Below are 13,828 nucleotides of genomic sequence, written 5' to 3'. Positions count from 1 at the left end.
CACCAGCAGAGGGTAGCTCTAATTCCCTGGACAGCCAGCAGGAGGCGCCGCAGTGGTGAGTCGCCCCCCGTCACGTATGCTTGAAAGCTCAGACAATGTTTAAAATTCAATGCAGAAATACTTTGCTTCACATTTACACAATCAAGTTCTCTTGATTCTGCTCCCATTGATTTTAGTGATTCAGAATTAAACCCTTTGAAATGGTTTTTACAATCTGCCCTGCAGTACAGGAGGGAACATGGCTAAATAGAAATGGAAGTTAGGACTCCAGGGATCTATTTCTCAGCTCCGCCACAGATTTTCTGTCACTTTTAGCAACTCATCTAACCTTTCAGTTTTCAGTTTATATTTTCAGTATAAAATGGCTAGCTGCTTACTTCACCTTGAGGTTTAATCAATTATTGTGGGTGAAGTAAGTTGAGATCTTCAGACTGAAGGAGCTATGGAAGTGGAAAGTGTTAGCATCGTTTACTATACGTTTCAAGCTACACTAAGCAAATAGAGTAAAGAAACAGCTGTAAAACTACATTAATTTTGTAACTGTTTCTGTTTTATTTAATGTCTGAGGTCACACTCTCTTATATTGCCACAGTTTGGAATAAAAAACTGACTGGACCAGTTACACCAATGATAATCCAGAATGATGCCACTCACTTAAACAGAGTTACTCCAGATTTATACCCATGTAATTAGGATGAGAATCTACTCTCAGTGTGACACATACTAGTGAGACCATATCTAAAGCGCCTGCTTCGCTCACATTCTGTCACCAGCCTTCACTTACCCTTATCTTTCCTCATACAGGACACAATTTACGCCAAAGGACCTGGTGATGTGATGAGACCCATTAGCATGGACCTTTTGACCCATGTGCAGTCTCAGTGACTAGTGAACTTTATCTACGTATGAGTCCATGCTGGCAAATCCCTTCCAGTGCCAATAGTTGCTGCAGTTTCTTTACTAATACAGATTAACATATACCCTTCACATCTGACAGTTCTAGAATCCTCTCTTAACATTTTTAAATAACTGTTCCAAGCTCTTATTTTAGATAAAATAATATTTAAAGGATTGTTTATAAAATATTACTATGAGCTTTTATTACACGCCAAATCTGCAATGAATATTGCTACTATCCTAATATTACTGCATTTGTCATAACACAAGGAAGGAAAAAAGAATGATCATACCTGTTTCAGGTTTACATTTAAGCCCTCATGTGTCGCCTTTAACAGCGCTCTCACGGTGAAACTGTCAGGGTCTTCTTTGTCCCGGATTTGAGATTCTTTTATCAGTGATTCAAGTTTCTTTCTTATAAAAGATTCCATCTGGTGCTCAGTTGTACCATTACTCTGAAATGAATAAACAAATCCTGTTAAAATACATTCAGACACACCAATCCTATTTGAGTAACCCAAATGGAGCAGTATGGATGCTTCCATCCAAGCAAACTATTGATGTTCTCAACATTTCCTCCTACCCTTTCCAAGTACAACTAGGATGATGGGAAAAGCTTTAGTTTGCATCTTCCTATTGGCTGCTTTCCCTGCCATGTTTTTCCCTTTAGTCCTTTGATGTGTAAGTTACGTTGACTTAGGTCACCATTTAGATCACCTCAGAATTTTGCACCTCTGTGTCAGCTTCCCCATATGGGAACAATCGTATCTTACCTACTTACCTACTCTCTCTGAGATGTAGTGAGGAACATACAGCTGACGTGTTGCCACAGCCCTTTGAAAATGTAGAGCACTAAGTGCAACATTATAACTCTTTCTTGATGGAACACAGATGAGGCATTTTTATTATTAATAATAGTCATTTGTATTGTGATAGCACCTATGGGCCTGATTGTGCTAGGTGCTGTACAAACACAGAAAAAAAATGTTTAGCGGAACTTTTGATGTCAAGGGACTCACATCAGAGTGGAATTCCCTCTTCGTTCCTCTGCTGAGGGGGAGGGAGAGTTCACCCCTATGGAAGAAAGTAAGGGCTTATTACCAAATCCTGCAGATGCTCCAGTGGCAGATACAGGGCCACCCACAAGGAAGCCCTGTGCGTCCCTGTTGGGTCTAAGGACTCCCATTCCCTGGCAGTGCAGCTCTTGCCTCGAGTGTCTCCTTTAAGATAATTCTATATGATGGAGGGAGTACCCAGGGAAAGCTAATATAGCCTCTGCCAGTCACTGAGAATGTTTCTGTTCAATGGTGTGGGTGCATGAATGGGGAGTTAAAGCTGTGGTCACCATTGGTTGACTAACCTTACCTAGCAAATGTCATAGTTTTTAATGCTTGGGGTTATATTTATAGTTGTATTCAATGGCATCTCTTCGCTTCAACTCCGATCCTGCAAAGATTTAGACAAGTGCTTAAAATTAAGCACAGCCTAAAGGCTTTGCGAATCGGGGACCTAAATTGCATTTAGCAACCTTCACTGTAGCTTAGTTTTTTGTTACTAAATATGAAAAAGTTCCAAGCTGCAAGAAATACGGAGGGAACATAACTTCTTGGGTCACTGAACGAGCAGTCTTTGCCTCATGCTTCATGGACCCAAATCAAAATTCTATTTCTCCATGAGGCTGTCTTGTAGACCATGTGGCTCAAATAGCATCACACTACATTCTGACCACAAAGTAATAGGAAAGCCTAAGGCTTTGTAAAAATCAAATGAATCACATCTTCTTGCTCAATGTTAAGTATCACTGCATTTATCTGTCTTGAGAGAGAGAGAAATTCAGTCCCTTTATGCAATGTACATGACTCCTAGAGAAGACTTTGCTGATTTCTTGACATGTAGGTGGTGCCTGTGCATAGAATTAATGAAAAGAAGTGGCGTGAACATCTGCTTTCTCTAAACTAGTTCAGAAGGGAATCTATAGTACCTAAATCTGCAAACTGATTCCCAAGTCAGCCTGTGACATGTTTAACTCCCAACAGCAGATGTAAATGATAAAGAAAAACAAAACAAAATCTGTTTAAAAAGCTATTGCAAAATATTTATTATAACTGAGAACTACATGGGGATGTGTTTCTGCAGTAAAAACATTCAATATGAATGAAAACTGTGTGTGTGTGAGTGTGTGTGTGTGTGTAATTAAAACAGTCAGTATAAATTAAAATGATATGGGACTTAGTGTGGGTAAAATAAAAAAGCAAGCTCACTGGGCCAAATTCAAACCTGAGATCAATGGAGTTACATCTGCTGATGCCAAATTTGAATTTGGCCCCTTCTATTTGTACCGTACTGTATAATATCTTCTTTCTTGTTCAAAATTTTAAATTAGTGAAGTGTGGCTGCTGCTGGGCTGGACATCTGTTGCATAGTGTGCATCAGCACTGCACAACTGTTTGTTAGGTAGCAACAAATATGGAAATGGCTAAAAATAAAATTAAAGCATCAAAAAAAATAGACCAGAGTTAAATATTTAAAAGAGATTGTAAGTAAAGGGTCCGGAGTTAAAGGCAACAAAAAAAGAAGAGAAAACAGACAAAAGGCTAAGAAATAATAAAAGAATGGGTTAGAACTGTGAAATTCAGACCACTCTGGTGCTTACATAGGGATTTAGGTGCATGACTTTAGGCATCCAAATTCAAAAATTTTAATCTATATCAGTAATATTAACTGGGAGTTTAGGGTGTGTAAGGAACACAGGATTGGGAAAGCAAATTGTGCCATATAGTTGTTATACACTTACGTAACAGAGCTTTAACTTGCAGTCATCTTCAATTTCATCAGCACTGTCTTCATCAGAAACCTCCCCTTCTTCAGCATCAGCTCCAAGGTTATATGGTAGCTTCTTACCCTAAAAATTAGCACAAAAATATATATAATATATGTAGAAGTTGCTAGTGTTGGTTACTGGGGAGAAGGCAGGCTAAAATTCTTGTTCATGTTCATAGTTCCAAATAAGGTCTGATGGGAGAATACATTTTTTCAAGTTGTGATCATGACCATGTGGTTTCAGAATTTTTCATTTAGGTTTTGACAGATACCTCCCAGGGAACCAGTTTATCCTAAGGAAAATGACTGCTGGTTAATGGGACAGTATAAGCAAAATATCTGCTTAATGGAATACACCCAGCCAGTGCCAAGAGCATTTTGCTCAGAGCAGATCTACGTAGCACGGTACTTAAGATACTGGCAGCTTCCAGCACCATGTCTATGCTAGTAGTTGGACTACTGATACCACAGGTGGAGGTGAAGTGGTAGGAAATTTTAGAGATATAACCCTAGTGTAGACAAGTCCTCAGAACCTTGCTAAGAAACACAATGTTCAAACACAATTATAGGCAGTGTGGTTCTGATCTCAGTTTGGACAGGTTCTTCATAATCATTGCCCTTCACAAAGGCCAGATGCTAAGCCCACTGAACTTAATGGGAGTCTTGCTATGGACATCAATGGATTTAGACTACGCCATGAGTCTGGACCAGTCTCTCCGTGCACTGGTAACAGGCGCTAATTATATTGTGTGGGATTTTCAAAACACCTAATGAAGCTAGGTGCCAATTCCCCTTGAATTTTGAAAATGCTACCTATTTAATGTTTTGATGTTTCCTATTACCTTTCATTACACCATGCAGTTGCTAACTCTGATGCTATCATTGAAGTGATGTAAAACAAATCTTTTAAAGTTATGTCCCCCAGTACTGAATTGCTTAGCTGTGGGTTGTCTATGATCTCTGGAGTCTTGGTAACATCACATTTCTATTCTTAAAGAAGTTTGAGATGCTAAAAAAATAAAAAGAATCCTTCCTGGCAGTAAGTTGCCTCTTTTTAAAAAAACTCAAATGAAAAAAGGGCTGCCATTGGTAATATGTACAGTTTAAGAATTCCTCTCCCAGTAAGATGAGCAGCTCTACAGGCAAATCTGTATCTTGCCTGCTTTTGACAGACGTGCCATGAATATTGCTGCAACTCTTTTAAATCATTAGGCACTGAAGAATCATTATACTGCTAGTCAGCATAAATGCTGTGCAATGTGCTGGTCCTAACTCTAGCAGTAAATTGACTTTATGTAAGATAGTACGTGCCCCACGAGTACTTTTAGATTCAGTTTATTGTTCAGTTATCATGTGTTAAAAATAGTAGAGCCCAAAAGTGTATTGTGCATTACTGCATTTTCTGTTCTCCACTGACCAATGGTAGTAATACTTGGCTCCATAATTTACATGCTTAACTCTTGGAATGCAATATTTTCTAGCCATTAGAATACTTAGGATGACATGAGCATATAGACAGATAGATATATGAGGCATCCAAAGGGCACAATTATAAAGATGCTGATTATCTATGCTCTTAACCGCTAAGGCCCTCAGCTTTCTTAAGTTCAGTATGTCACAGTCAATTTCTGCAACAAGAGGTAACTGCCTCAAAGGCAGGGCTAACAAAACCCTTTGGGAAGTCTAATTTTTGACTGGCAGAATTCACTGTCAGCTGCAGGATTCAAAGAACTTTCTATCCTGATGTTTTCAAAAAAATATTGGACATTCTCCCATCTCTAGAGCAGCCTTTTTGTCAGAATGTCTTTGTATAACGAGACTCAGCTGTTTCATGCTCACCTCCAGCAGGCTGTTCTGTGTTATAAAATCAGACCCTAAGGCTGACACTCTACATCAGAAGCAGGGAAAGTGCAGACACAAGGGAACTTGATTGCATTTGGCAGTTAGCGTGAGGGAAGCAGGAAAGCATATAGAAATATTGCATGTACAGTTCGGAGTGTAGTCATCAGTCTGAAATTAGTGGCTAATCCATTGCTGCAAGGCAAATATGTCTTACTTGGGTCTGGAAGGAATTTCCCCCAAGCTCATGTCTAGCTTTGAACAGCTGGCTAGTGTGGTGGAATATGGATGCAGCATTTGTTGGCTACTTCTGGTGACAGGATACAAGGCTTGAAGGATCAATGGTAAACAGAACAATAAATCTTCCTGAATTTTCCTATATGATCACTCACTTTGCAAGTGCAGTTCTGTAGATACCTAGCAGTGTATTAATAGAAGGTCTGATAAGGAATAAAAATCAAGATACCAGTTAATATCTAGGAAATTAAACTTGTATGCTGTGATGTGTGCTTACCTTCACCACTGATTAGGCTCTCTACATTTGTCAATGCCAGATACTGCCACAAACTACATTATTCTCCATGAGATTTATACCGCGAGATAAACAGGACATTAACACTGCATTTTTTTGAATGGATAGTAGTAGTCTGCCAGCCAGAGGGTCTGATTCACCTCTGACTTACACCTTTATAACTCCACTGAAAGTGGAGCCACTCCTGATTTACACTGACCTAAGGGCTTGTCTACTTGGACAGCGTTTCAAAAGCGGGTAGATCAAAGTGCACTTCAGAACTGTTAGTTCACAACAGCAGGGTACATTGGATACTTAGCATGCGGCAGGCCAGCGTGGGGTAATTGTACATCCCAGCCCACCACAAACTAGGTGTTTGTGTGGATAAGCCCTAAGTGAGGGGAGAATCAGGCTCAGTGTCTGGATAATCCAGTAACACTACATGTTGTTCAGGGATGAAGGATGAACAAATGCATAAATGGAGTACAAATAATGGCAGGGAGCTGTGGAACTGGCTTGTTACTTCCCCAAAAGCTGCTGATTCATAAGTAACAAAGTTTGTTTTTTCTCACATGCCGGGCTGACATGAGTAATAGATGGGATAGCAGTTACAGTATTTTGTGAAATCAAACAGTCTCCAATGATGGTGAAAAAAGCCTTTGTCACTTTGAAATGCTGGCCGCTTCAGCTCCATGCTTAGACAGCTAATTCTGTGCTTACAGAGAATGAAGTGTCCTCACCATGCTAAATTAAATTAAAAAGAGGCAGTCTGATAGGGTAAATACATATTACTCATTCTCTCAAAGTACTATCTAGCATTTTCATCTTTATTTCATTATTTTCATCTAGTTCTCTGAAATACCTTTCAGAAAGGAACTGTTTACACTGAAAAGTTCAAATTATTCATCTCAAGACACAACACTGGCACTTTTCCCTTGTTGTTCCTTAGCTCTTCTCTGAAGCATTCTTCTCACTTACATAGCCACAACTGATGTACCATGAAAAAATGCTTTTATCTGATGAACCGTTGCTCTTAGCAGCAGGAAGGTGAGAAGAGAAGGGAAAGAATGCTTTTCTCATAAATTTGAAACGATTTGTCACTCTTTTCTATATTGTGCCTAAAGAATACACTGTAAGGAGAGAAAATTCCCAGCTTAGGATCATAATGCAGACTGGTGCTTAACACCACTGTGAAGACACCTTAGAAAAACCACAGATCAAATGGAATAGATAGAGATTAGATTAGGGGAATGGGAATCAGGGACCTTGGATTCTATTCTTGACTTTGCCATTGATTCCTTGTTTGATCCTGGCTGCCTCATATTCCCCAGCTATAAATATGGGTATAATAATATTGCTCCTACCTCATAGGGCTACTGTAAGTGTAAGTAATTAACAGATGTAAAATGCTTTGAGATCTTCAGATGAGATAATATATAAATACAAATTATTTATGTATTTTTATTATTATTAATTATTACTATTATTATTATTTTATTTAATATAGCCTGGTAATATCACTTTACAGGATACTTGCTAAGTCTGAAATAAAACCTGTTTTAATGTCTGTGTGAAAAGAAACACAAGATCAAAACCCAGCTAACTGTATCTGTTCTGTTGCTTGTGTTACTGGTAATTGCGTTCTTAGGGCCTGAGGGGACAAGAGCTAGGATGATAAGTATAATATACTGACTGTTATTACATTCTGTACATAATACTGGTAGCAAATTACCTTCACTAGGATTTTGCCTTTCAAACTTTGAGGGCTAGGAAGCTGCTTGGAATCTCCAGTGATTACAGATGACAAGTCCAGTTTGTCACTGAATATTTCCTTGAGGTACTGAGCAATCTTCTTTTGCTGCTGGATACTACAGTGATTCTCAATAGACAATATCACTGGAAACCTAAAACAAAAGCAAAACCCCCAGATGACATCATAACAGCTTTTCAAGATATATGACCAGGCAGTCATAATGCAACTTAGAAAGTAGGTTGTTTTACATTCATCTTGCTCTTGCAGTCTCTGTAGCAGCAATTTTGTTTTTAAAATTGTGTTTTTCATCATACTATTACAATCATATCTCCTTGAATAAAGCATGAAAACTGACTAACTGTGATGAGGTGTACAAATCCCACACTGGGCCCAAAGGGGTTGAAAGGCAATACTGGACCCAGGTAACTCTACCCCTCTGGGACTACAGGAGCAGGTTAAAAGGAGCTCAGAAGGCCAGGCAAATGGTGGTGGATAGGCTGCAAGAGAGAGTTCTTCTCCAATAAACCAAATGGAGGATTGAGTCTGACATGGGATCACAGAGCAGGTCAGGCCCGCAGGCAGAGTGTTTCTAACCACCACATCCTGCAAGGCTCTGCTCCTTTGAACTCTTCTGTTAAAGGAGTGACTGTTTGGACTATAGGGGCCATACCTCAAACTGAAGGGACACATAGATAAGAAGTAGCCCAGAGCACTGGACTTGGACTTGCTGCAGGGAGGATCCTGCCAGTGCTGCTTCCCACAGCACTGTGTGCTGGGACCCCCTATTTCACAACCTCCCACCCCCACCCCACCCTTCAGGGCCAAGCCCCAGGTGTGGGTAGAAAGCAGAAAATTCCCGGCTTAGAATCAAGAACAGGCACCTCTACTGCTTTGACAAAGAGATGAGGGGCTGGAAGTTGGGTATGCTAACTACTTGGCTGTCCAGCTCTCTGAGCACCCATCACACTAATGCAGTGGTTTTCAGCCTATGATCTGCAGACCCCTGGGGTCCACAGACTGTCTAAGGGGTCTGCAAAGGGTTGTTGTTACCATAGAACACTGGTTTTCAACTTGTGGTCCCCAGGCCCCTAGAGGGTCCAAAGACTATGTCTACAATTTCCAAAAGGGTACACACCTCCATTCAAAAATTTTTAGGGGTCTTCAAATGAAAAAAGGTTGAAAACTAATGAATAAACTCAGAGGGACACATAGTTTGGTTGAGCCCTACACCACCTGGACCAAATTCTGCATCTGGTTACACTGATGCAAATCCAGAGTAATTCCACTGAAGTTAACAGTCACTATGGATTTACACTGGTGTAATTGCAGGTAGAATTTTGCCCTATATTTTTATCTCATTAATAAAGACAACAAGAGTCAAATTCTGCCCTGACATGCACTCTTTGCACCATCATTGAAGTCAATTAGGGTCTCAAGAGCTACCTAATTTCTAAAAACAGCTCAGTGTAGCTTCAGAGAAGATCCATGTTGTCTGTTTATGGGTCAAGGTCCTCTAAAGAGTAAGGACCCCATGACACTCTTTGTAAGACCATGTGTGGGTGAAAATATCCCCTCTCCCGTTGTTTTTCAATGTGCATCAGTTGTTTGATTGGCTTTAGCCTTCTGCCCTACAGACAGATGCACACAGGTAGTTCTCTGTGTGTATAGATAGTTACCTTCCCTTCCTGAGTAAAACAGGTATGAAAGGAAAACCCATGTGGAAAATGCCACCAGCTTTCCAGCTAATTTGGTGTGAGGGTAAATATCAATTTGATGGCAGAATAGACATGGGAAGGTCTATAAAGCCAAGATCCACAGGAATACAGGCACAGATCTCAGACCCAATAGTCTGCCATCTCCTCTCTGAGGCCACTACACAGGCTCCCTGTTCTGTGTGGAGTAGGAGTTAGGAGATCAAGTGATCTACAGACCACGTTCTCCTCTTAGGGCTCTGAAACTTAGCATGCAAAGCAATACTGTTGCCCTAAACAGGATATCTCCCCCTCTGCAGCTTTCAGAGACCTCACAAGGGGAATAAGAGTCCGTGGTGGAGCAGGGATATGAACATGGATCTTCCAAGTTCTCAGCTACCGCCCTAATCACTGGGCTGGTCTTCCTAGCCACTCTACATCCTCTCAGCAAACCTAGCTCACTAGAGGGAAGTATTTAAAAGCTCTATAGGTTCATCCCATGGAGTTCTCAATCTTCTCTGCCCCCCTTCCAAAGTTTTTATCTTGGTGGCAGGAATGATCTAGCCTTCATTTTCAATGTATCATGTTGTGCTTACAGTAGGTGCGGTAGTATCACGATTGACTTTAATAATATGGTATATTCTATAATCCTGAGGCACAATAGGATAAATAATGAGCAGAATGTTACCTTCTTTACCCTTGAACTTCCTAGATTTTTTTACTATGAAGATTTTAGAAAACTTTGTCCTTTTTCAGGCAAATCTGCCACTGAAATTGAGGACACTTATCCCCGAAAGCAACATCATGCCACTAATTTTTAAGCAGAATTCCCCACTGGAAATCAGTGAAAAATTCTTCTTAAAAATGGACCAAAACAACTCTGAAAGTATACAGTTATGGCTATCTCCATATATTAAACAAAAAGATGATTGAGTTGGCGATTTATAACAGATCCTCTGTAGCCTGGGTATTGATTAATGGGAAGATAAAATGTTCACACTGTTAAAAGATAAATCAAAGTTAACAATAGGGAAAATAATCAGATTCGCTGTGTGTTTGAAGGAAGAAATTTACATTGGGATACAATATTTCCATACAAGATTTACTACACAAGAGAAGTAGACTGCTCTACACTCAGAACCTGCATTGCACTTACTCATTTTTGACAAAGGCATTTTTACTGATAGCTTCTACCACATCTCTGAAGAGTATTTTGGAAGTAAAGGTATAACCGTGATGCACTACTGGCTCTCCATCTGGACCATCCCAGCAGTCAACTGTCAAGACAAGAAAACTATACATGAAAAAATATCCAGTGTCTTATAAATTTTTTACAATTTTCTTCTGAAGGGGAGAGGAATTTTGTATGTGTTCATGTAAATCAGACATGAATCCTGTGTAATAAACTGATACTTTCATATTGCATTTTTTACAAACTATACAAAACATAACGGCAAACAACCGAAGACCGATCTCTATTATACAAACACTGTGATAAATTTATATTCCCTTCAAGTATAATTACAAGGATCTGTTGCCATCAGAACCAGAAGAAAAGCCTCCGTAAGAACATTCAACCTTAAGGACCTGACCCTGCAGAAGCTAACTCACATCAGTAGTCCTTATTTGTGTGAGCAGTCCAGTGTACTCCTGCCCGTAAATTTCATTCAGCCAATAGGACTACTGATGTGAATTAAGGCTGGGGGGAAAGGCTTTCTATATGCTATCAAAGATGGTTATTTTCTCAATTATCTGCTCTCAGAATATGGAATTTATATTTTATTTGTGGGGAAAATATAAATCAATTTTCACTCTGTTACTCCAGTTTATATATTATACCATCTCCATACTGTATATGAATATGTGAAACATTTCTGAGTACCAAAACATTCTGATTACCAAACTGACGCTCAATTTACTATCACACATGAATCACATTTCATTCATGAAAAAGTATTTTAGATCATTTTATTTCAGAAACGAGACTAGAAAAATGTAATAGCAAATCATAAGAAAATTAGAAATAAGAAAATCATAAGCAATTACTTACATTGCAAAAAGTTAATAGAGTTATCATATACACTACATGAGTGGACAGGAAAACCAGTTTCATCATAAATTTATTTATAAATTGGTTTACCTATCCAGTCATGTTTGTAGAACAGCTCTATTAGGTCTTTGCAAATACAGTTTCAAAAATGTAACTTACCAGATCTGTTCATGGGTCTCAATTATAATACATTTTTTACAGGGCAGGGAGGTTGTTTTTTTAAATTCTGAATATTAGCCTCATTATAATGCAGAAGGATAAGCTTATTGCCATTAAAATTGCTCTGCCTTTTGAAAATTAATAGCGAGAAGGTGGGTGAGGTAATATCTTTCATTGGAACAGAAATTGGTCCAATAAAACATATTATCTCACCCACCTTGTCTCTCTAATATCCTGGAACCAACACAGGTACAGCTACACTGCACATGACAATTTTGAAAATTATTACATTAAATGTTATTCCTCATAAAGTACTCTCATTCAATGATGAGCAGGGTTTCTGCTTTATGTGATCATACATTGAGAAATATTTTGTGTCAAAAGTTCTATGAAAAAAATTAAGGGACTCCTCAGGCTGGCAAAACCCTGATCTTCAAGAATTAAGGAGAAAAGAGTACATGAGTTGGTCTGAATGGTATATCCAAGCACCAGGCCAAATTCTCCTCTCGATTCAGTGGTCCTCTACAGGTGGGGTAGGGTTGGCAGCACAGAAGGAACCAATATCTCCACTGCAATCCATGCAGATGGAAGCCATATTGATATTCCATGCAGATAGAAGCCATTATCCTGATGACAGAGGTGTCTGCTAATGCTCACAGCAGTGCTGCATGCCAGTAGGAGTGAGTGGGGTGTCTGAGAAGGAAGGGAGGAATGGATACCCGCTACTCCTGCTTCACTCCATCAAGCTCTGAGGGGAATTCATGCTATGCTTTTTCCACAGAGGAAGTAAGTGCTGCTTCTGAACATGCCTCCCTCCAGGATTCCTAAAGCCATTAACTTACAAAGGTATAATGCCATCCTCCACTACTGCTCATAAGTTCCAGTTGCTAACCCCATTGTCTGGCGCTCTGCTGGTTCTCAGAGCCATAATTTACTACACGACAGACAACAAATTCATAATGAAAACTTACTAGCCCAAATACGTCTATTTATCCAACATTATCATGATAACATATTTTTCAAAAGACACTAAATACAATGTCCATTAGAATTACTTCAGCTTCTTTTAGGAAACTGTGTATGAATTTTAAAAGTATCTGGATAATTACCTCTATTCCACTATACAGCTTTTTTCTTCTCTCTTTCATTTATAAAAGCTCAGGGGAACTCCCTCCCTCACCCGAAAAAAAAAGAATAAAGAATTTCGTGCCTGGCTTAATACAACAACAACAAAAGAAAGCTGTGACGGGGCGTGCATACCTGGCACTAGGCCAGAATGGGTTAACCCCACACTATCGGCAGAAGAAGTCCCACCCCTCACACCACACTGGGCATGCTCCAAGTGCTATGCTAGTATACAAGGGAGAAGCCCCGCTCAGTCTAGGCTGACTGCTGGAGAGGAAGGACCTTTGGTGGAGGCTCCAGCTGAAAAGCTGTCTCAGCCCATCCCTGCGGGACCCGGAGATCCTGAAATCTGGACCAGAGACCTGTTGCCATCAGAGTCCCAGGGAGTTAACTGTGCTGAGGAGCCCAGAGACCCCAAAGCCCCAGTGACTACAGCTTCAGGAAGCTCGGTAGGAAGTGACCCAGAGAGGGTAAGTAAGTAGTATCTCCCACTCCTGTGAGGTCAGCGTGTTTTCTTGGGACTCCCCACTGACCCAGTGGTGGACCACTCTGCCACTGTTTGGGCCCTGGGTCGGGGCCCGGTGGAGTAGAGTGGGCCCGGGTCCCAATACCCAGGCTGCCACCCCTCTGGTGACAGCCCCCTGGGTATTGGCCACTAGGCCACACTGCCCTGTATCTGAGGGTGGCTATATTGATTCTGGCCACTAGGCTGCGCTGTCTTGTTTCTGGGGCTGCTATATGGACTCTGGCCGCTAGGCCACGCTGTCCTGTACCTGAGGGCTGCCGCTCAGACCCTGATCCTTGAATCTTAGTGTAGCGAGACCCAAGACAATTGGGTAGGCTGTAACCGTGGTATCAGCATGCCCCCTGCCCACTCTGACAAGGGACGGGGTGTGCATACACCACCACAACTGCCAAAAGAAGGAATTTGCTAGAATATTTAATGTCATATGTGGATATGCCTCACAGTCAAGTTGAGGAGA

At 40.4% G+C, this 13,828-nt stretch overlaps 1 protein-coding gene across 9 annotated transcripts in view; it reads right to left on the bottom strand.

Moving 5' to 3' along the window:
* Positions 1-13,828, bottom strand: part of PLCH1 (phospholipase C eta 1) — a 158,769-nt gene that overhangs the window by 31,570 nt on the left and 113,371 nt on the right. For all 9 annotated transcript variants that reach the window (XM_048865258.2, XM_048865260.2, XM_048865261.2 and 6 more), the window contains 4 exons: positions 10,668-10,788; positions 7,800-7,971; positions 3,692-3,799; positions 1,191-1,352 (listed from right to left, as the gene is read on the bottom strand). In XM_048865258.2, coding sequence (XP_048721215.2) covers positions 1,191-1,352; positions 3,692-3,799; positions 7,800-7,971; positions 10,668-10,788 — 563 coding nt within the window. The remainder of the gene's footprint in view (positions 1-1,190; positions 1,353-3,691; positions 3,800-7,799; positions 7,972-10,667; positions 10,789-13,828) is intronic.

Source organism: Caretta caretta, chromosome 9 (assembly GCF_965140235.1).
Source record: "Caretta caretta isolate rCarCar2 chromosome 9, rCarCar1.hap1, whole genome shotgun sequence".
Classification (NCBI taxonomy): domain Eukaryota; kingdom Metazoa; phylum Chordata; order Testudines; family Cheloniidae; genus Caretta; species Caretta caretta.
This window is presented reverse-complemented; position numbering and strand designations above follow the sequence as displayed.